Source organism: Leopardus geoffroyi, chromosome A1, assembly GCF_018350155.1.
Source record: "Leopardus geoffroyi isolate Oge1 chromosome A1, O.geoffroyi_Oge1_pat1.0, whole genome shotgun sequence".
Taxonomy (NCBI): domain Eukaryota; kingdom Metazoa; phylum Chordata; class Mammalia; order Carnivora; family Felidae; genus Leopardus; species Leopardus geoffroyi.
This window is the reverse complement of record NC_059326.1, coordinates 206,347,079-206,371,983: the sequence shown is the minus strand read 5'-3', so window position 1 is coordinate 206,371,983 and position 24,905 is coordinate 206,347,079. Positions and strand designations below refer to the sequence as shown.

At 40.4% G+C, this 24,905-nt stretch overlaps 1 protein-coding gene across 4 annotated transcripts in view; it reads left to right on the top strand.

The window, feature by feature from the left end:
- C7 (complement C7) overlaps positions 1-24,905 on the top strand; it is a 57,313-nt gene that overhangs the window by 30,722 nt on the left and 1,686 nt on the right. For all 4 annotated transcript variants that reach the window (XM_045439403.1, XM_045439411.1, XM_045439427.1 and 1 more), the window contains 8 exons: positions 2,177-2,343; positions 5,063-5,291; positions 7,420-7,591; positions 9,308-9,395; positions 11,808-11,940; positions 15,163-15,354; positions 19,755-19,845; positions 22,997-23,181. In XM_045439403.1, the coding sequence (XP_045295359.1) occupies positions 2,177-2,343; positions 5,063-5,291; positions 7,420-7,591; positions 9,308-9,395; positions 11,808-11,940; positions 15,163-15,354; positions 19,755-19,845; positions 22,997-23,181 (1,257 nt within the window). The remainder of the gene's footprint in view (positions 1-2,176; positions 2,344-5,062; positions 5,292-7,419; positions 7,592-9,307; positions 9,396-11,807; positions 11,941-15,162; positions 15,355-19,754; positions 19,846-22,996; positions 23,182-24,905) is intronic.

Sequence of the window (24,905 nt, the reverse complement as noted above, 5' to 3'; positions counted from 1 at the left end):
AGGAGGACATGCTTTTGAGAGAGATGGAAATATGGTGATCTGGAAATAGAGATGAGTGGGAGCTTTGGGAAGATAGAGACATCAGTTATCAGCTGGGCTGGCTACTGGAAGCTGCTCACTGATTTTATTTGATGTTGTGTTTAACGCACACATAGCACACATAGCTAGGTATTATTCATATTCTCATTATACAGACAGGGACTCCAAGTGACAGATTGCCCACGATCACGTTTGGTAAGCGTCAGACATGAGATTCAAAGGCATGATGTGTGGCTTCACAGTCTGGGCTCCTGATTGTCGCACCATGCTGCTTGTCTAGGGGAAGAGGGCCAGAGGGAGCAGAGAGCTCCCTGAGGTATGGAGAGAGAGGCTACAGGCTTAAAAATAAAATTAAAACGGATTTCTCAGAATCTGTAATTCATAAACAGGTGTGCCAGGGCGGGCGGTGATTTCTCCAAGTTTACTATGCGCGGGGATTACCTGGGAAGTTGTTAAGATGCTGGTTCCAAGGCTCTCCTCGCAGCTGTTCTCTTAGCGGGTGTTGAAGCTCAGAAATGTGTAGTCACTCCAGATGATTCGGCTCCGGGTAGTGGAGGGACTGAACTTAGTTGTGATAAGCTGCCTTAAAAGGGTGACTGTGTGCATATCAAAACCGGAGCTAACAATGACAATGAGGACGCACTCCAGCAATTTGCCAAAAACACCGGGCTTTAATAATTTCTTTTTTTTAAAGTTTCTTTTTTTTAAAGTTCATTTATTTATTTTGAGAGAGAAACAGAGAGAGCAGGGGAGGGGCAGAGAAAGAGGGAAAGAGAGAGAATCCCAAGCAGGCTCTGCACTGTCAGCACAGAGCCCGTCTTGGGGCTCCAACTCACAAACTGAGATCATGACCTGAGCCAGTCAGATGCTTAACAGACTGAGGCACCCAGGCACCATAGGCTTTAATAATTTCTAATAAATGTACAGTTTTTGAATTTGCAAAATTTTACAAAATTGCAAAATTTCATTAAAAGAAATGAACTAAAGATCACCCCAAATCTGGTTTGCAAGTTAGGAATTTCCAGTCATGACCAGCCTAAAAATCAATTACAAATGGAGACAAAAATATTTCTGAAATTATAAGGCACTTAAATGCAGAAAAGAATTTAATTGGTATTTACTGTTTAGAACACTTTTCATGTGTTAATGTATGCCTGTTAATTAATAGCTTTTTTTGCTTAGTTAATATTCCAGATGCAATGAACTCCCCCATTTATTTTTATTTTTATTAAAAAAATTTTTTTAAATGTTTATTTTATTTTTGAGAGAGACAGACAGACAGACAGAGAGTGTGAGCGGGGTAGGGTCAGAGAGGGAGACACAGAATCCAAAGCAATCTCCAGGCTCTGAGCTGTCAGCACAGAGCCCTATGTGGGGCTTGAAATCACAAACTGCGAGATCATGACCAGAGCCAAAGTTGGACGCTTAACCAACTGAGCCACCCAGGCGCCCCTAGCTGAACCATTTAGAAACACATTCCATGATGCTTCATCCCAAAATATATATTTATTTCCTAAGAAATAAGATAGTCTCCTGTATAACATAATGTTCTTATTATACTAAGAACATTAAGAATATGAACAATAATTCCCTAATATCATCTACTGTCAGGTAATGATTGTGTTTTTCTTTTCTTTTTCCTTTTAATAGATATTTTTTAGAGTCGTTTCAGATTTACAGCACAATCGAGCAAAAAGTACGGAGAGTTTCCATATACCCCTGTCAGAAACTAAGGCCTCCCCACTCTCAGCATCCTCCACCACGGGGGTGCATTTGTTCTAAGTGATGAATCTACGTTGACATATCATCATTGCCCAAAGTGCATAGTTTATGTTAGGGTTCCTTCTTGGTGTTGTACATTCTATGGGCTTGGACAAATGTATAATGCCATGTATCTACCATGATAGTGTGATGTAGAGCAATTTCACTGTTCTAACAATCCTCCGTGCTCCAACTATTTACTCCTCCCACCCACCACTGCTGGCAATCACTGATGTTTTCATTGTGTCCATAGTTTGTCCTTTACCAGAATGGGATGGGTTGTGTTTTAGTACTTGAGAGACGTTTCACTTTTTTATTCTTCTCTTTGTTTCCTTTGTGCATCCTGACCTATTTCATTTGATTTCTCCTCGTATAGGAACTCAAAGCAATGTTCTGCGAGGGAACCCATTTGTCAGGGGGGGCAGTTCAGGCTTCGTGTCTGGCCTCAGTTTCCTGGAGCTGGACAATCCTGCTGGAAACAAAGAGCGATATGCTTCGTGGGCGGAATCTGTGACTGGTCTTCCCCAAGTCATAAAACAAAAGGTACGTCCTGCTCTGTTGAAAGCACACAAAGCAGACATGTTTATTCGCATTGGGAAAATGAGATTAAATCAAGGTGGTTAAACAGAGACAGCTGTAATTAGCATTTTTGTATCCCAATTATGTTTTGTATAGCAAAATGAGTGCATACATGATAATAAGAAACAGAAGATTCATTATCTTGCATGTCCATATTTCAATTGTAAAGGTTAAATGTCTTGTAAATCCCAAGAGAAATTAGTAACAAAATTTGCATTTTAAGCTTTTGACCTAAATTTGATTATGTTTTCCTTGGTCTCTAATTCAGAGGAATTATAGATTCTTGCAAGAGGAAGGCATTTAGGTTTGTCTACTGTCTCGTCAGATCACCTTTGTTCCTCTGGCCATGGCATGTAGACTCTTGGAGACATGTAAATTAAAATAGAACAAATCTGACTGGCAGAATTTTAGGATGTTTTATTGATACAGTCACTTCTGTCATAATGCTACGTATGTGTTCCTAAAATCAGACAGCTAGACAGAATTGCACAATGAAGACCCCCTGGCTTATGGGGAAAATGGATTAAGGACACAATACTCAAAAACTTGATCTATGACACTCATTAAAAAAAAATAGGCATGGGGCGCCTGGGTGGCGCAGTCGGTTAAGCGTCCGACTTCGGCCAGGTCACGATCTCGCGGTCCATGAGTTCGAGCCCCGCATCAGGCTCTGGGCTGATGGCTCGGAGCCTGGAGCCTGCTTCCGATTCTGTGTCTCCCTCTATCTCTGCCCCTCCCCCGTTCATGCTCTGTCTCTCTCTGTCCCAAAAATAAATAAACGTTGAAAAAAAAAAAAATAGGCATCAGTAAAAACAATAGTATAGCTTTGTATATGTTAAATTGTTAAGAAACGCATATATATTAATGTAGCACAATTCTTAGAAAAAGACTTGAAGCTTGCTGGGTGCTGGGTGGGTTAGAGCCTTTGAATTATTGGGAAGTGTGTTAATAGTATGCCTGTTAATTAATAGCTTTTTTTGCTTAGTTAATATTCCAGATGCAATGAACTCCCCCATTTATTTTTATTTTTATTAAAAAAATTTTTTTTAAATGTTTATTTTATTTTTGAGAGAGACAGACAGACAGACAGACAGACAGAGAGTGTGAGCAGGGTAGGGTCAGAGAGGGAGACACAGAATCCAAAGCAGTCTCCAGGCTCTGAGCTGTCAGCACAGAGCCCTATGTGGGGCTTGAAATCACAAACTGCGAGATCATGACCAGAGCCAAAGGACAGGCGGTTCCTGCATCAGATGTGGATGGGTGTAATATATTACACAGGTGGTGAACTGCATGGATGCTTGAAGTGTGTGTTTGTGTGTGTGTGTGTTTTGTGTATTCCTATGTTGGTTCAGTTGTGTCCACTTTTCTGGGTTCACCTGGTTTTTCTTACGGATGAAATTGTATGAAATTTGTAATATGTTCATGGTGTTCCCTAACACATCCATCCCAATGGAACAAATTTACCCTTTCAAAACAAGTGCTATGGCAGAACTGATTCTATGATCTATTCTTTGTCATGGGAGTCAAGAAATGTCTCAGGTGAAACTTGACTTGGACACATTTTATAATCCGCCCCCCTCCCCCAAATTACAAAAGCTTCTTAAGCACCCTCCCAACACCATATCCAACCATTTGCCTCTAAGTAAGGGTAAAAGGAAGAGGCCAGTTTTCCTGGAGGTCTTATCATAACATGCCACCATCGATATTCACAATGACCTATTTTCAATGCCAGTGCCCCGTTACAAATCTTAAAAAATTCTAAGTTGTTGATTAGGGAGGATCAGACATTCCTTCTCATTCTCAACTCTGTATTTGTCCACATAGGACTGTCACTATCATAGCTGTGCTAACTTATTATAGGTATACGTCCACGCAATGCCATCCAGTCAGTTCTTTTATAATGCAGTGTGAGAGAGTTTGGGCAGAGACTGAGGGAGATGTGGCTGGGTCTGTAAGTTATCCTCCTACTCCAGTGATATGCTGTAGCCAGCTCAAGATGGGCCCTCATAACAGCCAAAGGTGCCTATCTCTTCCCGACTCCATGGTCACTGGCATCCCAGTGGCAACCTGAAATCGGCCATGGGAAGAGTAGTTATACTGCAGAAATTGGCAAATGCTACAAATCAAAGCATTTTTGTTCTTAGGAGAGCAGATTGTTAAAGCTTAGCCAGCACATCTAGGGGCTCTAAGCTACTTTTCATCAGACATATTCAACACAGAGAAGTAATGTCTGTCTGTTTTAAATTTTTTCAGGAAGAAAGAGTCATGGTCTCTGCTAAGAGACATGCTAAGTCTCTTAGAGCTGGGTATTTAATCTTGAGTTTAATTGCACTTGCTTCTTCACTGTAATTTAAGTGCATTTCCTTTTCTTTTGCCCTCTGCAAGGGTAGAAATGTACTTCCTTCAAAATAATCTTTCAATAACTAGAAAATGAATGTCCTGTTGGTTTTGAAAAATTTTATGCAAGATACAAAAAATATTCCTTCCCTGTTCACTCCTATTTTTCCCTTTGTCTTGCAAAGAAAATGAATTGCTTTCTTTTTATTTGAACAAGAAATAATTGGAATTAAGATGAGAGTGGCTTTTGATTTTTATTTTAATGGAGATTCAGCCTAAATGCCAGGAGAAAAATATTCTTGCCTAAAACCCCAATTTACTGACCATGATGTCTTTATCTGTATAGCTGACCCCTCTGTATGAGCTGGTAAAGGAAGTACCCTGTGCCTCTGTGAAAAGACTATACCTGAAGCGGGCTCTTGAGGAATATCTGGATGAATTTGACCCCTGCCATTGCCAACCTTGTCAAAATGGCGGCATTGCCACCGTCGAGGGGACCCAGTGTCAGTGCCATTGCAAACCATACACATTTGGTGTGGCTTGTGAGCAAGGAGTCCTCGTGGGAAATGAAGCAGGTCAGTGTGCTGAGTTTTTGCTAGTTATGCTGGACACTATGAAAAAGGAATCACTCTTTTCTGCTGATCCCTGAGATCATGCTTCTTTGTGTATTAATTTAGTGTCTCCCTTCCTATTGCACTTCTGGGTTCTAGCAAAGGGGTTAAGGCCCTCTGCCGTCTCTGTTTTCCTGTCTTAATGAATAGACCCACCATGCCCTCCATTCCCTGTTCTCCATTAGAATAGATTAATGCCTAAAACATGTCTCTCTTTTATGCCATAGTCAGCTCATTGAGGTTTTGTCGGAACAGGTCTGTGCAGCTAGTGTGCACATGGCTTAACCTTTCCAATCTCAAGCTCTTTGAAATATCTCTATTTCTATTTTGTATTATGTTTTATCAATCAATTACTCACAAATACTTTCTGAACATCTGCTGAATGTGCTCAACTGAAGGCTTGGTGCTTTAGAGGCACGTCAGTTCACACAGAACTATGTGAAGTTTGACATTATGAGTAGACAAAGTGTGGGACAGTTTTGTATTTATTTATATGCCTCTCTCCTCTAGAAAACTCATTTCTTAAGGTCAGGGCTGTGATTCCTTTTTTTTATTCCCAGAGCCCAACAAGGCTTGATTCGTAGAAGTCACTTAACAAATGTTTGATGAATGAATGAATACATGACTGAACTATGATTGCTTGTAGACAAGCGTCAGGAAAGCCTCCTTGCCTCCAAATGTCTTCCCAAGTAGCCTGTCTGGTAAATTGAAATTCTACCACTTTGATTTCATTCCTTTGTGGCTTGGATTTCCTATTATTTGATAAAATGGAAGCTCCCCCTACTGGTAAGGATTGGGGTAACGATCATAATATATCAAGCTATTGTTACCCCTGTTAATATACTCAGAGGACTACTTTATTAACTCAATTTCTAATTATGGAAGAAAGTATAAGGAAACTCATTGGAAGATATAATCACATTAGTTTAGTTTTGGTGTGTATGATACTGAGGGGTGGGTGCCGAGTGGAGGAGAGACGGATGTAGGCTACACGGTAGAAATAGGTAAGGAGCAGTAAACAAAACCATCTATCAATTGGAAGTAATGTTTCAGGAGCATGGTCTCTGAGATCTGTTTGTAACCAGGAAAGCCAGGTTCTTAGAATATAGTGCAAGTTCTCTCTTGCCTACCCCAAGGTATATGATGGGGGAAAATTCTAAAAGCACTGCTGGTCATGAATCGGCCCTGAGTTGGAAGGTGGCCAGGCTGGGTTGAGGAAGTGCCTGCAGACTGAAGGATGTTGACAGGAGGTAAAAGCATTTCTCCTTCTTATGCATTTCCTCATTTTGTACAGTGCCAGCTCTGAGGTTGGCAGTCTGGAACCCAGTAGATTATGTTCTTCTTATGCCCAACCATGGCTTTTCCAATAAAAATGTTAACAGTAGGGGCGCCTGGGTGGCGCAGTCGGTTAAGCGTCCGACTTCAGCCAGGTCACGATCTCGCGGTCCGTGAGTTCGAGCCCCGCGTCGGGCTCTGGGCTGATGGCTCGGAGCCTGGAGCCTGTTTCCGATTCTGTGTCTCCCTCTCTCTCTGCCCCTCCCCCGTTCATGCTGTGTCTCTGTGTCCCAAAAATAAATAAACGTTGAAGAAAAAAAAAATTAAAAAGAAAAATGTTAACAGTAGGAACTGCTGTAATGACAGGAGCCTGGACTCGGCCATAAGACCATGTTGCTGTCTGTACAGGACTCTTGGCAGCCATTGCAGCACCGGACATGACATTTAACCCCCTTGCCTTAGATCCCATACCTATCAAATGAGAATGGTAACAGACTTCCTGCCCACCCGGATTCATTCTTGTGAGAAGTAAATGAATGGCATGAGGTATGACAAAATGCTCTGAAACAGTTCTAAAATAATAAACAAATTTAAGATATAATAGCAAGAAGTTCGTTGATGCAGCCTTAATATCAACAAACCCAGTCAATGTGCAGAGACATGATGGTCATTGAAGAAGACCTCCTGAACAGAGTGAAGGTAGTATGTGCCCAGACTGTCCCCTCCCTCAATAACTGCCTGAGCATGAAGCTTAATACTAGACTCTGAAATCTTTCTCTCCAAGTACTTTCTGAACAGTCTTTCTCTTATCTTACAGGAGGGGTTGATGGAGGTTGGAGTTGCTGGTCCTCTTGGGGCCCCTGCGTTCAAGGGAAGAAATCAAGGAGCCGAGAATGCAATAACCCACCTCCCAGTGGAGGCGGGCAGTCCTGTATTGGAGAGCCAACAGAAAGCAGGCAATGCGAGGAGGAGGAACTCCAGCATTTGCGGTAATGGTGACCAGATCTCCTGGCAATTGCATAGAATAGAGTGCCCTCTGCAGGAAGCGTGGAATATGTGATTGCTGCTATTAAAAGATTTAAAAATTAAATGGCGATTTTTATCAGTGACTTTGCCTTTAGCAGTGGGGTCAGTTGAAGGAAGAAGGCATGTGTGGACAGCTTGCACTTGTGTGTTTCAAGTTTTTCTGATACAGATGTTACAAAAGGCTGGGTAACTAGAAGGTCATCTGGCCAAGGGGATCTGAGCAGCAGCTTTGGCATCAAGCAGATCTGCCACTTTGCTGTGTGACCTTGGTAACACCTCTAAAATTAGTATAATCATAGAAGGTAAAACAATAGTAAAATGTCAGAATTAAATGAGATTCAGCATAGAAAGTGATTAGCACAGTGCCCAGCACATAGTAAGCATTGATTAATAGTTGTATTACTCTTCAGATATACCAATCCTATTCATTCATTTATTCATGTATTCATTCATGCATTCATTCATTCATTCATTCATTCAGGATTAAGCATAAAGCCAGATGCTCTAGATGGCTAATATCTTGACTGATTAGCCCACCAACTTCCCATTTGCCGGGACCTTGCAAATTCATCAAGTCTCCTGACTAGGAAGCTGGTGAGCATATGGAATTACTGTAGGAGGAGAAGCTACCTTCGAGGCACATATCTCTGGGAGGATGAGGGTCTCCAGCAGAGGAGGCCTCTATGGACTGGGCTTCTTTTCCCAGCCACTAGACATGAAGCTGGAAGGAAAGGAGCATCCTACGGAGGCACTGAAGGAATTCTCACTCTTCTTGGTGCTTGGAGGGAGAGAATGTTCTCCTCCTCCTGCCCAGTACAAAGAGGAAAATCATGATCAATACTTCACATTTCTGAGTTTCCTCCAAGTGTGGAAAGCGTATAAGGAACTCAGCTGAGAAGGAGGCGACATTCACGGGCTATTCTGTAATGCTTTCCCTCAGATTTCAGATCTCTGGAGTGGAGGTAATAATACTCGTGGCACGTTGGCTTCAGAGGCCATAAAACTATTGTTTAATGATGGATGTCACTGGGATTTCCATTATTATGAGCTTCCTCTAGAGATTGCCTTGCGGGAGGTAGAAAGAGCGTGACATTAGGAGCCAAACCGACTACAACATGAATGTTGCCTTGGTATTTATTACCTTATAACCTTGGACAAGTCATTCAAACTTTCTTTTCGTTGCATACCTCATAGGGTTACTGTGAAGGTGCATTGAGATGTTGCGTATTTATAGAGCAACGGCCAAGGTGCCTACACAGAGTAGATGTTCCCTTTCTCGCAGGGTCACTAACAGGAATTCCTTTATTTTTAATCCAGAATCAATTCCATGTTAAAGGCACTTCAGAACCAGACAGCCAAAGAAAAAGTAGGTCTGAGGCAGGTGACCTCTAGAAATCCCATGAAGTAGGTGTTTTGTCCAGAGACTTTTATTTCCTTTTCTTTCTCTTTGTTTTTCTTACTACTGACTTAGTAGCTATTTTTTGGTAGTTTATGTTTGAGTTTTCTATCACAGGATATGATCAGATATTGATCCCGAGAATGACAAAAATAGCACATCAGCATGTTTACAGGAATGGAGTTCTTTCAGATGTTAATGAAAAATTCGCTGTGGTGCAAAATATTTATTATGCTGTGGAAATCCATCACATTAATTATGTTTTGTTTCCTTTTCCTTTCAGATTGCTTGAACCACATTGTTTTCCTTTATCTTTGGTTCCAAAAGAATTCTGTCCATCACCTCCTGCCTTGAAAGATGGATTTGTTCAAGTTGGTTATGAAAGATATATTGTTTTCCTCTGCATATGCTCTTTGCTCCAAGTTCTCTCTCTCCCTAATGTCATAATCGGTTTCCTTCTTCCATGATGAAATAGTGCTACAAATAGTTTATATGTGCATTTTAGTTTTAGTGGTAAGGGTTTTAGTTTGTGACTTTACTTCTTTGGCCAAGGTGATTAGAATTCTGCAGAAGGCAGTATATCTTCTGCAGTAAGGTAAATCAATACTGCTGCCCAATGAAATTAGAAATGTAATCATGCCAGAAGGCTGTTAAACATTTCCATTCTTAACACTAAAATAAGAATTCATAAGCCAGTTCTGCAGCAAAGAGGACTTTCTCTATTCTTGCCACTGAGAAATGTCTTTCTAAAGATTTTTTTAAAATGTTTATTTATTTATTTTTGAGAGAGAGAACAGGGGAGGGGCAGAGAGAGAAGGAGAGATTGAATCCCAAGCAGGCTCTGTGCTGTCAGACGCAGGGCTTGAACCCATGAACTGTGAGATCATGACCTGAGCTGAAATCAAGAGTCAGACACTTAACTGACTGAGCCACCCAGGCATCCTGAGAAATGTCTTTAAAATTTTTTTTCAGAAATGTTGGGTTTGGGAAGAAATATTGGGTTTATTCCAGAAGCCAATAAGACATTTTGCCAGCATTGGTGAGATATGGGTCATTATACTTGGAGCGATTTTCTTGTTTAGGAAGGAACACAAATCACCTGCCACTTGCCATTCTAGGGAATTTTCTTGGCCTTGCGGCCATATTAATTTCTGCTCTTCTCACTGCTTGTTATGATGAGGCTTTGGCCTCAAGCTCCAATGAAGTCTCCTACTGGCTCACGTAGGAGGCTTTTGTCAGGACCCTCTCAGTGCTGCCAGCCTTGCTTTCTCAAAGGGTTTGCCTTTGAAATTCTAGGCCTTTAAACACACACACTGACATTTTGCTGAAGTTTCCCCAAATGTAGATACTGTTGGGAAATGGAAGAGGGCTTCTGTGTGTGTGTGTGTGTGTGTGTGTGTGTGTGTGTGTGTGTGTGGAGAGAGGGGAATGAGCCCAACATCTCTAACACTCATTCTGTCCCAATACAGTCACCACAATCTACTAAGTTCCTGAAGGAAACACAGGCTTGGCGAACAAGGCCAAACAAACTCATATACTTCAGCAAACCATGAACTGTTGTCCCAAACTCCAGTGCACGTGGTGTCCTGTAAGGGGCAGAGGTTCTGAACACTGCCCCATGGACGGGCTACATCACAGTCACCCAGAGAACTTAAGAATAGAGGTTGCTGCTTGCCCCTTACCTTTCTTTTTTTTTTTCCCCTCATTCTGTAGGTTTAGGATAGAGCCTGAGAGTTGTGCTTTTTTTTTTTTTTTTTAAATTGCTACTAGTGGTTCTGATACAGAACCAAGTTTGGACACTGTTATAACAGTCCCGTCTGTCAGGCAGACCGCCTATTGGCTAGAACCAAAGCAAATCAACTGTCCTTTCCCAATTTATTCAAACTCAAGTATTAACCTGGGCCCTTTGTTTCCTACCAACTGGAGCCAGACTGGACCAGGACTGACAGTGAATAGTAGAAGGCACCTTGGGATTTGGTTCTAATGCCTGGAGTAGCCAGGTGCTAATGCCTAGCTCTCAGCCCTTCCCCAGGCCGATTTTCTTTACCACCCCTGGGGTGGCAGAGAGCCCCAAGAATGAGGAAAGGAACTAATAGAGATCCCAAAAGAGCATGATTACCCCTTTAAGTTTCAGCTTCAAATTCTTCCTTGCTTCACCATGAAAGCTCACCTCCTGGCATGTCCTTGAATCTGGCCCAGCCACAGTGGCCCTTCCCTTACAGGGTAGGGGCTGGAGCTTAGGATGGGAGAAGATCAGCATTACACTCTCTCTAAAAGTCATCAGTGAGAAACTTAAACTTTCATAAACATGCTGATAGGATTTGCACATTTCTGTCTGTTCCTACCAGCTTTTATTAGGCGGTATGGCCAATGAGCAGCCCATGACGTCTTACTATGAAGAACTGACCAACAAGTACATTTCCGAGATCTGATAACAACTGTCTTTTCCTGGAACATGCAGGGGCCGGGGGGGAAGGGACTTGGGCAGTGTCCACAAAAGTAATTTTGGTAAAATGCTTAGTACAGTGCTTGGTATTTGGGGACAATTAATAAATTATATGTGGCATTAATGGCTTTATTTTAGTTAATGGTAGTACCAGTGTTGTTGGCTAGGACCATACAGGGAAAATTGTTTTTACAGATAATTTTTTAAATTAGTTATTTGAACTTAGTTTGCCTGATGACTAAAAGAAGGCATCATTTATAGCCCAAATATATCTAAAGAAACTTTTTTTAATGCAAAATAGACATACTCTCTCTCTCTCTCTTTTATTTCTCTTTAGGATGAAGGTGCCATGTTTCCTGTTGGGAAAAACATAGTTTATACTTGCAATGAAGGTTACTCTCTTATTGGAGACCCTGTAGCCAGATGTGGAGAAGATTTACAGTGGCTTGTTGGGGAAATGCATTGTCAGAGTGAGTGGACTTGGTTGTAGCATATAACTTAAGATGAGAGAATAATGTGGAAGGGAATGAATCAAGATGAATAACCGCTCACTGTGTGGCCTGTGTCTTGACACTCCTTTCCTGAGAAGCTCATATGCTCCTGTTCAAGTTTCAGCTGTGTCTTGAAAAAGCCCTCAGCAGTCTCTAGTTGATAGTGCTTCTGTTAGGCGAGGCACATTTCACTGCAATTTTAACGTTTCTGGTGCAAATTCGAATAGGCCAGGGAGCTCCATTCTGGTTAAGACCTTCAGAACATCCCATATAGTTCAATTTCTAGGGATGTGACCAAATCAGTGTACTTCCTTGATTGTCCTGCAGTATTAGTTGGTTCAGCAGATGGATAGAGCTGTAGAGATACATTTTTTGCTATATCAGTTGGTCTAGGCCATGGAGAAAAGCCTAATGTACACGTGAACATCTTTTTCCTCTTGGGTATATACCTTTGAATAAAGTCTCTGAGTCATACGATGTACATACATTTAGACTTAGATGCTACCAGACTCCCAAATGGTTGTACTAATTTACATCCCTACCAGGATCTGAGAAGCCAAGATTGCTCTGTATCCTTATCAACACTTGATATCAACAATCTTTAAAAAATTTTAGCTATACTGATGAGTGTGTAGCAATATCTTATTTTTTAATTTTGACTTTTCAATTTATATTTTTCCTGGTGACTATGTTATGATGCCTGTTTTCATGTTTATTTGCCATTTGCATATCCTCTTTGGTGAAGTGACTGTCCAATCTTTAGCTCCCCTTTTCTGTTGGTTTGTCTTTTTCTTATTTGTAGGACCTCCTCTCTTCCTCTTTGTTTCTGTCTCTATCTGTCTCTCTGTCTCTCTCGCCTGGAGTCCTTGAGCAGAAATTACTGAAATAGAATATAAACATTTTCTAGCTTACAGTAACAAAGCCAAAAGTTGGTTCTTTGAAACGTTTATTAAGATGCTTTTGCTTGAAGAGATTTTTTTTTCCCTTTATTGTGAATCTGCTGATAAGAAGTTGACCCAGTCTTTGTTCATCTTAAAATGTCTTTGTTTTATCTTCATTTTTGAAGGATGTTTTTATGGGTAAGGAATTCTAGGTTAGCAGTTATTTTATTTAAGCTCTTTAAAGATTTTATTCTAGTGAGACATTCACTCTTAGTCATACCACTTCTGGTTTGGAAATCTTATGTCTGGACACTTTTGAGAATTTCTCTTTTTTTCTGGTCTTTGGGTTTCAGAAGCACCTCCACAGTGATGTGCCGAGGTGTGATTTTCTTTGTCTCTATCCTGGTTAATATTTGAAGCACTTCTTGAATCTGTGCTTTTATGTCTTTTGTCAATTTCAGGAGCTTCTTCGCCATTGTGTCCTCAATTATTGCCTCTGTCCAATTCTTGCCCATTTTTCCTCACAAGACACAAATGATATATTTTTTTAGATTGTATGTATTACTACATTATTTTGTTTTACATAATTTTTTTCTTCTCTCTGTTTCATCCTAAATATTTTTTAATTGATCTAACTTCCAGTTTATTAATTCTCTGTACACTTGTATATAATTTGCTTTTAAGAACTCTGTTGAGTTCTTAATTTCATTTTCCAATTCTAGATATTTCATTTGTCCACTTTTCTATACTTTCCTTTTCTCCATTGAAATTCTGTGCCTTGTCATTTAATTTTTTCCCAACATGTAAATCACAGTTATTTCAGGGTCTATGGCTGTTAATCCCATTCTCTGGACCTACTGGGGGTCTGTTTCTATTGTCTTTTTTGGGGTTTTGGTGAATTCTTTTCCTTTTAAATGTCATTCCTGTTTTGATTAAATGCCAGACTTTATGTGTGAAAAAATAATGGAATAGTCTGAGGTTTTGGATGACGTTCTCTTCCTCTAGAAAATACTTGATTTTGTTTCCTGCAAACAGTAAGGCTGTTTTATGTCCGGTTTACCTTTATTCCTAGGGTATAACCATTAAGGGATCCCAGTGGAAGGTCTGAGATATCTTCCTAGGTCCCTCCTTTGTGACAGGACTGGACTCTACCTCTTTGTCCCCTAGCCCTATTAGACTGCTAAAAACTCTACTCAGCTTTTCAGCCACGAGCTGTAGTTCCTCCTTAGTTTAGCAGCCTTTAAGCATTTTTTTTCAAACTTAACAAATACCTCAAGGAGAAAGGCATTACCAAATGTTGTAATCACCCCTTTAGACTTCTCCCTAGAATCTTGTACCTTCAAATTTTCATGACCTTGGTATCTCTCTGATGCTTTTGGAAGTACTTTTTCCTTTACTTTTGTATATCTTTTCTATTTGTCTTTGTGGGAGCATGATTGTGAAGCCAGTGATTGCATCATGGCCAGAAACAAACAAATCTGATGCTAGATTATTAGCTTTATGAAGGCAGGATATGTAACTTGTATCTTGTTAAATCCCTAGCAGCATACAACATACTTCGTTAAATATAGGCACTCCATAGATGCTGTTTTTGAATTAATGAGTGAATGGAATTTCTGATGGAAATGGTACAGAAACAGAGCAGTATTTTGCAGAATGTTGTCCGAAGTCCATTAGAGAGATTGCCAATTTTTTTTTTTTCAAATCATGAATTCTGATTTGCTTCCCATAAGTATACATGTTTCTCTTTTTTCTCTTTGCTGTTTTCTCAAGCAGAAGATTTGAGGTAATGAGTGTAACTGAGAAAGACTAGAGATGGAAAACCAAAGAACATTTAATACTTGTATGGTTTCAAGGTTAAAGGTGGTTCTTTAAAACTTTCAAATAATAAAAATATCTAATTGGGTATATGCTAATGGTATGCAAACAATATGCAAATTTCCTTGGGAAAATTCTGGTGGGACTTCATCAGACCAGAGAGATAAGTGGCAGCTATGAAAAGTTTAGTTTTGACAGCAGCCTGGGCTTTTTAGGTCTCTGTTTGTAAGGCTGATTCATTTTGTGTTGTCACATTGTTTTGAGGGCAGGAGTGGAGGATGGGAACTGTTTTGGTCTTCAGCCTTTTATTGGTCAATTACATGCCGGGCACTGTGGGACATGTCTTTCAGGGCATCCTAGGAGTGAACTTACCTCTTCCTCTTTGTCCTCTAATGTGAAAAAGAAGAGCATGTGTATTAACACTATTCGAAGTTGTCTTTTTAAAAAAAAAGATGGCTTAGGAAAGCAATGACCTTTGTATTCTGTTTTCTTCTATCTTTAGAAATTGCCTGTGTTCTACCTGCCTTGATGGATGGCATACAGAGTCATCCCCACAAACCTTTCTATGCAATTGGTGAGAAAGTGACCATTTCCTGTTCGGGTGATATGTCCTTAAAAGGTCCTTCAACATTTCTCTGTGGATCCAGCCTTAAGTGGAGTCCTGATATGAAGAATGTTCAGTGTGTGCAGAAAGGTGAGTAGCTTGTAGGTCTGTCCAAGGACACCTGCACTCAGGTGAGTGAGGGTCCTTGTGGCGGTCCTTTATGGCACTGGATGGCCATAACTGTGAGTTATTCCCTCTGTCCTTGTCCCCCTACAAGAAGGTCGGCTCATAGATGGGGTAACAGACTTTGTTTCATGTGGCATAGATAGATTCATGGAAAGCAAGGAAAAGCAAGAAGAGCCCTGTGGTTCTGAAACTAACTTAAATCCTTATCAAAGATTAGCTTTGGGTATCTGTTTTGGTGCCAAGAAAATAAAGGATTTTCAAAGGATGATTTCTGGCTTTTTTCCTGATTTTTTAAATGTACTTTTATTAAGTACCGAGTTTAAAAACCTTCTGTATGTTTTCTTTCTGGGTTTTCAGAGGGTTTATTGGCATTATTGAAATAGAAAACTTAAAAGCATTTACATTTAACACTGCAGAGCAGAAGTTATTTAAAGCAAAGTGTTGTGGCTTGTGAAGCCGTTTTTAAGAGTGGAAATCCAAAAATCCAGTATTTTGAACATCAGGCAAATTAAAATGGTCTTTAAAGAAGCTATGGTAAGAAGAGATTTAAAAAGCCAAACTATTTCTTTTTAGAGATATTTAAGGTGGGATGGATTTATTTTTTAAATAACCTCCTATTTCTTCTTTACTTAATTTTTTTAAATAAATAGAAAATATGTTTGTGACAATTAAAAAACAGGAAAGAAGGAAAACTCACTTGCATTCAATTTTGTATGGTATTCTTATTTTTTTAGTGTATGACTTTATTTTTTATTAGTTTTTTTAACGTTTATTTATTATTGAGAGAGAGAGCATGAGCTTGGGAGGGGCAGAGAGGGGAAGACACAGAATCTGAAGCAGGCTCCAGGTTCTGAGCTGTCAGCACAGAGCCCGACGTGGGGCTTGAACTCACAAACCGTGAGATCATGACCAAAGCCGAAGTTGCACGCTTAACCGATTGAGCCACCCAGGCGCCCCTCCAGTGTATGACTTTTATTTAATTCAATGCTGAAGTTTGCCTTTTACAGTGAGTATGAAGTACTAGATTTCATGAGTGATACCATCAGATGGATCAGATGGTCACAACTTAAGAGAGGGCAGGCTGCACAGAGCCGTCTGTGGCTGATGGTGGGCATGGGCTGTGGTATGAAACATAGATGCTGATGACAGAAAACAGGAGGGCAGCATGGCCAATGGTGTGCCTGCTGTGCTGGTTCCCACGTGCTCGTTAGCAGTCAGAGGTCCAGAGCAGGGACAAGTGCTTTGTTTTTTACTGTGCTGAAGCATAAATAGGAATTTATCAGGCATGTTTGAAGTTATGGACCTGTACCAGGAATTCTAAAATTAAAGAGAACAATGTACACTTGATGAGGTTGCTCTTTTATTCCGAATGAGATATTATATACTTATCTTTCTAAAATGTCTCCTTCATTCGTTTTGTAGCACAATTCAGTATGTATTTTCTCCTACGCAGTAGCAAATTCTATTAAAGTTTTAATTAAGGGTATTTTTCAGGCCTGTGTGTTTTTCAGAAGTCATGATGAATATTAATAGTAACTACCCTTAAAATATGTCTATCACAAATAACAAACTCCAGGTTTGTCAGCCTCTGAGGTTGAGCTTTTTCAATACCTGATGTATCGGTATTTAGTCTTTTTTTTTATTGTGGTGGTAAAATAAACATAACATAAAATTTACCATTTTAGCTATTTTTAAATGTACAGTTCAATGCATTAAGTGCATTCCCATTATTGTGCAACCAACATCACCATCCATCTCCAGCACTTTCTCATCTTCCCAACTGAAACCCTGTGCTCATTAAACACTAACCACTGATTTGTCCCTCCCTCCATCAGTATGTAGTTTTGACATAAAGATATAGGAAGTTAAGAAAGCTGTGTTCTTAAACGCAAAGGTCTTCAGTCTAGCTGATTCTACCCGTGATTTTTCATAAAGAAATTGTAATAACTTCTGGAAAATATTTAAAATCTAAACTGTCATTCTTATGAATGATTAACAAATAAACTTTTAAAAAATATCATTTCCAGTTTTATTGAGAAATAATTGACATACATCACTGTAGAAGTTCAAGGTATACAGCATGATGGTTTGATTTCCATCTACTGTGAAATGATGACCACGGTAGGTCTGCTTAACATCCATCGTCTCACAAAAGCACAATTAAAAAAAAAAAGAGGGGTGCTGGAATGGCTCAGTCGGTTAAGCGTCCGACTTTGCTTAAGTCATGATCTCATGGTTCATGAGTTCGAGCCCCATGTTAGGCTTTGTGCTGACAGCTCAGAGCCTGGAGCCTGCTTCAGAGTCTGTGTCTCCCTCTCTCTCTTTGCCCCTCCCCTGCTCATGCTCTGTCTCTCTCTGTCTCTCAAAAATAAATAAACGTTAAAAAAAAAAAAAGAAAAAAAGCAAATTTCTCCTTGTGATGAGAACTCTTATGATCCACTCTTCCAACACTCTACCTGTATATCATCGAGCAGCATCAACCACATTACATCCCCAATACTCATCTCTCTTATAACTGGAATTTTGTACTCTTTGGCCACCTTCTTCCATTCCCCACCCCCCCTCCCCTCATCTCTAGCAAATAAACGTCTAGGCACACTGAAGAGCTCATTTGCATGGCTTTATCATAGAACTTTAGTTTTGGTACATTTAGATTAGACTTTTCTTAACCCCAACACTATTGGAAGTTTGGGCCCGGGAGCTCTTTGTTGTGGGAGTCTGTCTTGTGCATTGTAAGATATTTAGACATTGCCAAATTGCCCCTGCTTGAGAAGCACTGATCTAGATAACACCACCTTAAAAAACATTTTATTTTGGAATAATTTTAGATTTCGGAAAAGTTGCAAATAGAGTTTCTATATGCCCTTTACCATGTTCTCATAATATTAACATCTTATATAACTTGACATAATTTAGTGAGTTGACTAAGACATTAATATTAGTGCAATACTATTGACTAAACTACAGACTTTATTTATATATCACCAGTTTTTCCACGAATGTCTTTTTTTTTTAATGTTTATTTATTTTGAGAGAGAGAGAAAGCACAAGTGAGGGAGGGGCAGAGAGAGAAAGAGGGAGAGACAGAGAATCCCAAGCAGACTCAGTGCTGTCTGCACACAGCCCACTGTGGGACTTGAACCCACAAACTGTGAGATCATGACCTGAGATAAAACCAAGAGTCGGATGCTTAACCAGCTGAGCCACTGAGGCACCCCTTCACTGATGTTGTTTTAATGGTCTAGGATCCAATTCAGGATACTACATTGCATTTAGAATACTACTATTATAAAGGGGAGTATTTAAAGAATGAGTACTTATTATACACATTGCTGAACCTGGCAGGCTACAGTTCATATTATTACCATTTTTACAAGTTACGAATTGTCCCCGAGATTTTACTGTCTTATCTAAAGCTCTTAGGTTTTCCAAAGTGAGGAAGTATTGCATAGTTTGTGCATCCATAAAAATATGCTTTTCAGATAAACTACCTTTATAAATATATCCAACAGAGAACTAGTTTTATGATGGGAAAGTATATATACCATTGAATTCCATTGTCATGAAGCAGGAAGGCGGTGGGAATAACAGGATGTTTTAGGTTAGTCACCTTGTAATCAGGTATAGCTGAGGAGACGACAGTTAAATTAAGCTCTTGTAAGCTGGCCTAAGGTGTTTTCCTGTCAAAGTTGGAATGATGGTTGACTTTTGATCCATTTGTAGAAAACACAAAGCAATGGAAAAGGTATAATTAATGTAAGTACCTCTAGATATTTACTCACCGTTGAAAGGAGACCAATTAGACACTTACATGTGAGAGGTTGTTAACAGATCTTGGGGTACCAGGGAGTTCTCCATGTGGAGATCACATTACGGTGCTTTCTGCCCCACTATAGACAGAGGGGGCAACATGCAGTCCAAACAACAAACAGTTTATAAGCACCGACTGCCTGATGAAAGGGAGCCTGCTCCACTGGCCTTGAATTCAGACAAACATGGACTTAAATCCTGGCTTGACCAATTTGTTAAATGTGTGAACTAGCACTAGTTTCTTAACTTTTCTGACCCTTAATTTCTTTAACTCTGAAGTGGGCATTTGTTAAGGGGGATTAAATATCACAACAGCCACTGTTCCCACGGTAGTAAATGCTCAAGATATGGTAGCATTGAAATTATTTGTAGGCTTCTCCTAGGAACACTGTTGTTTGTAAAATGCTTTACAGCTTTTTTTTTTAACTGTACAAATTTGTAGCAGTTGAGAATATTACAGAACCTGGTTCAACAATTAAAATAATAGTTTGTTTACCACAAAGAAGCTCTTCTAATGATTGCATCTCCCTTATCCTTTTTTTTTTTTTTTTTAGAAACCACTTTAACCCTGGCAGTGCCTGAATGTCAGCCCTGGGAGAAACTGAAGAATTCAAGATGTGTTTGTAAAATGCCTTATGAATGTGGGTAAGCTCTGTCTTTGCTCACCTCTCTCTGGTTTGTTTTATTCAAGATAAAAAATGTTTTGGTAGATGCTAGTGTCTCTGTTTGATCTAGGGTGTTGCTTACCAAGGGTTAAAGATTTTTGCTTGCATTTTAATCTGGCCCATCTGCTGTCTGTTATTTGCCTGGGTCTCTGGGGCTGACACCAGTGGTGTTAAGCAGTGTTCTACTGTGTCTAGAGAAAGGCTGAAGGACTTGGGCACTGCTAGTTTTCTACATAAAATGGGGCAACATGAAAACTTGAGGATTTAGAGCTTACAAAGATTAGGATTGAAATTCCCTTGAAAGATACACTTTTTAAAAAAAAGTTTATTTCTTTATTTTGAGAGAGACAGAGACAGCACGAAAAGGGGAGGGGCAGAGAGAGAGGCAGAGAGAGAATCCCAAGCAGGCTCTGTGCTGTCAGCACAGAGCCCAATGCAGGGCTGGAACTCATGAAACCGTGAGATCATGACCTGAGCTGAAACCAAGAGTCCATGCTTAACCAACTGAGCCTCCCAGCTGTCCAAAGATACACTCTTAATGCAGTACCAATAGAGATACTGGTTTCTGAAATATCCGTGTCTCTAGATGTGCATTACGAGAATTCCACCCAACTTGAAATCACTCCACCATGGGTGGATATCTGAAGTAGGTACTAGATGTCTATGTTATGGTCCTAGTTGGACAGATTGTATGATTGCATTAAGACAAGAGGAGGTTTCCTAGGGGGACTGTTTACAGAAGTGTGGGCAGAGAAAGAAACTGGCAGTACTCCCACAAGGCAGTACTCCCAGACTGCAAACAACCAGGGTACAAATCCATGCCCCCAGGCCTGCAGAGTGACAAGAGGAGCTTTTTTTTTTTAAGTTTTATTGTTTTATTTATTTATTTATTTATTTATTTATTTATTTATTTATTTTAAGAGAGAGAGAGAGAGAGAATCCCAAGCACTGATACTGCAGAGCCCATTGTGGGGCTCAAACCCAAGGAACAGCAAGACCATGACCCGAGCTGAGATCAAGAGTCAGGGGCTCACAGGAAGAGGTGCTCCACAGGAAGAGCTTTTATGCAAAGCTGGAGACAGAGGAAGATTCTGTACAGATGGCAGCCAAGGAAGAGTGGAGTCCCTCATTTTAGGGACCTCAGAGACTGCCCTGGAGTGAGCCAGGGCAGTAAACATCCCTTAAATCTCCTGCCATTCCTCAAATTCACCTGAAGCTAGAGGACAAGGAAGTCTATGGATATAGCTCATAGTTTCAGCCTTCCTGGCAGCAGGGGGGAAGAGTGCAGAACCAATCTGGAGACACAAATGGGAGATATCTAGGCTAAGACGTTTATTGGTCATCTTTAAGGCTAAGAATCAAAACATAAATTTACTGACCAGTTACAGTTGGCCCTTGAACAACATGGGGGGTCAGGGGTGCTAATCCCCTCGCATAGCCAAAAATCCATATATAACTTTTGATTTCTCCAAAACTTAACTACTGAGAGCCTACTGTTGACTGTTACCAATATGTTATGTTACCAATAACATAAATATTTTGTATGTTATATGTATTATTTATTGTATTATTATAATAAAGTAACTAGAGAGAAGAAAATGCTATTAAGAAAATCATAAGGAAGAGAAAATACATTTATAGTACTATACTATATCCAAAAAACCCAGGGGCACCTGGGCGGCTCAGTAGGTTGAGCGTTCAATTCTTGGTTTCAGTTCAGGTCATGATCTTGCAGTTCATGGGACTGAGTTCTACTTCGAGAGCCTGCTGGGGATTCTCTCTCTCCCTCTCTCCCTGCTCCTCCCTTGCTTGAGTGCGTGCGCACTTTCTACATAAATAAATAAACATTAAAAAAAAATCCATGTATAAGTGGACCCACGCATGCAGTTAAAACCAATGTTGCTCACGGATCAACTATACTTGGCTTTTAATTATTATTGTCGTCAAAACACATATCCAACTCCTTGAACACTCACAGGGAGTAATGGTGATTCTGGTGGCATCTTATAAGATGTAACTTCTTGTGAGAAAAAAATATAGCTAAATAGTGTAAATGGCAGTGGTGGTCAGCCCAGAATATTCTGACTGTGGTGTTATTTTTTATTAATCATTGTTGACTTTGATTCACTTTCATCCTCTTTCCAACTTCTCTGATTCATTTAGTTTATCTGCAGCCTGCTGTTTAGAGACTTGGTGTGAGCTTTCTATCAGATACTGATAACCAGGTGGCTTTACAAGGTCTCTGCCCTTCAAGCTGTTCTGAGTAGTTCGATTTAAGCTTTAAATAAACAGATAAAAGAAAGATATAAGGATTTGTTTTTGTGATGTAAACAACTCCAAGTAAATTTAGCTCTTGGCCATTGAAGAAAGTATGAGAGCTAAACATATATAAAAATAAATATAGACTCTGTCTACTATACAAAAATACTTTGTCGTCTAAGGTTTCACTACAGTAACGCTTTCCTTATCCATCAACATTCAGAAATGTCCTTGTTTTTATTAGTGACATTTCTACAAAGCTGAATCTCACCATTTGAGTACCAATGCTTAAGGAAAAAAAGTAATAATTTTTCTAGAACTATTTCTAAACTATTTTGTAAACATAGATACTTTAAAAAATCCTATTGAAAAATACAGTTTCATCTTCCCTTGAGGCATCGGTCATGAAGTGTTGCACGATGCCGTGTTATGGACAGGAACTCTCCAGGCTACCGGACTGGGAGGAGCTAACTTCTCCTGCCTTCAATGGTCCCACAGGACTGCCATCTCTGAATGTGTGATCTTTGCTGATTTTCTGTCTCCTTCCTGCTTGTCAACCCACCCGTGTCCCCAGCAGACCTTGCCTTCTCTTCTAAGTTGCTGTATCTGATCTGCTCTAGATGAAACAAGATCAACACTAGATATCTCAGCTTGTAAAAATTGGGAGCAAATACAGAGCAAAATTTGTTCATCTCGAAGATCTGAGGAGGGTGAGCCCCAGCGATGAAGGAGATTTGAGTGTTTGCTCCATCTTTTTCCTGTGGGTGGTGACATCTGAGGCACTGAGCTCCCAGCCTCGCCTTTCACTTCACATCCTCCACTTGTACGAAGGAAAGTCTTCTAAATAATGTAATTTAAAAAATTTGTTTCAGATCCTCCTTAGATGTATGTGCGCGAGATGAGAAAAGCAAAAGGATACTGCCTCTGACAGTTTGCAAGCTGCACGTTCTCCACTGTCAAGGTAGAAATTACACTCTTGCTGATAGGGAGAGCTGCACTCTGCCTGTCCCAGCCCAGAAAGCCTGTGGTGCCTGTCCGCTCTGGGGAAAATGCGATGGTAAGGGGCATTGTGTATTTGTAACTATAACAGTGCTAAGGTAGTAGTACTGAGGTCTTTTATTTTATTTTATTTTATTTTATTTTATTTTATTTTATTTTTAAATGTTTATTTATTTTTGAGAGAGACAGAGACAGACTGTGAGTGGGTTAGGGGCAGAGAGAGAGGGAGACAAAGAATCCAAAGCAGGCTCCAGGCTCCGAGCTGTCAGCACAGAGCCCAATGCAGGGCTCGAACTCAACGAGCTGTGAGATCATGACCTGAGCTGAAGTCGGAGGCTCAATCGACTGAGCCACCCAGGCGCCCCAGTACTGAGGCCTTTTAAATGGTAGTTTCTAGTTTAGCAGCAGATCCAAGCAGATCCCTGAGGACATGAAAGTCTCAGGCTGGTTTGAGAGTGAACTGTCCTTATCCACAGTCCTCCTTGGGGAATGGGGTAGGTCAAGTATCTAAGAAGACAAGGAGACATTCTTGATGGTTTGAATGTCCTCCCAAACACTGGTGATTCTCATTCCACCTACATGATTTTTGCTCTGTCCTCCTATTATCCATATAATGAACTCATTAAAAAAAAATAGACTCACAGGGGTGCCTGGGTGGCTCAGTCAGTTAAGAGTCTGACTTCAGCTCAGGTCATGATCTCACAGTTTGTGAGTTCGAGCCCCACATTGGGCTCTCTGCAGACAGCTCAGAACCTGGATCCTGCTTCAGATTCTGTGTCTCCCTCTCTCTCTGCCCCTCCCCACCCCTCTCAAAAATAAGTAAACATTAAAAACATTTTAAAAAATGGACTCACATAAAAATAACTTTTTTAAAAAAGGAAATTTTATAATTTCTTAAAAAGAAGCATCACTTGCCATAAATATTAGATGACCACAAAAATACATATGAAACAGAATAAGGTTGTAGATTCTAGCCAGATGCTGCTGGCAGCTTGAGGGATGCTGCTTCTTTGGGATAAAGGGAGTTCAGCAAGTGTTAGGGAGTGTTAAAAGCATATCAGTGCCAAGGTGACACTTTCTCCTAGAAGTAATAAAAAGAATTTGAAGAGAATAAAAAAAGGAGTTACTCTTTCAAGTTGTGGTTCAAGATTGGCTGGTCAACTGTGTCCATATAGCACTTACAGTGATCTTGAACAGCACCCCTGGCATGGCCTACCTCCCACAGTTTCAGGTATATTATCAAGGGGGAAAGCCTGGCTGGCTGCAGCCAAGTCACTGCCTCAGTTTCCCCATCTGTAAATTTGGGAGCCGGACTATGTGATCTGTGAGATCTCTGCCAGCAACTCAGGTCCTCCCCATGGCCTGTGCCAGCCGGGCCCCTGCTCTCTCGCTCCTGGACTGTTGGCCACCCAGGCGATGACATACTGAACTCTAAACCATTGGGTTGGGTTAGGATCGCCGGTCACCAGTGAGCTTGTCACTCCTTTTGGAGACACCTGGCTGGTGCATTCCAGCCTGACACCTAAGCGCACACTGTGAATTCTCCCCCAACTCATTTCTGGCTTTTTTTTTTTTTTTTTTAATTTTCTTTAATGTTTATTTTTGAGAGAGAGACAGACAGACTGTGAGCAGGGGAGGGGCAGAGAGAGAGGGAGACACAGAATCTGAAGCAGGTTCCAGGCTCTGAGCTGTCAGCACAGAGCCAATGCAGGGCTTGTACTCAGGAACTGTGAAATCATGACCTGAGCCGAAGTTGGCACTTAAGCCCACCCAGGCGCCCCA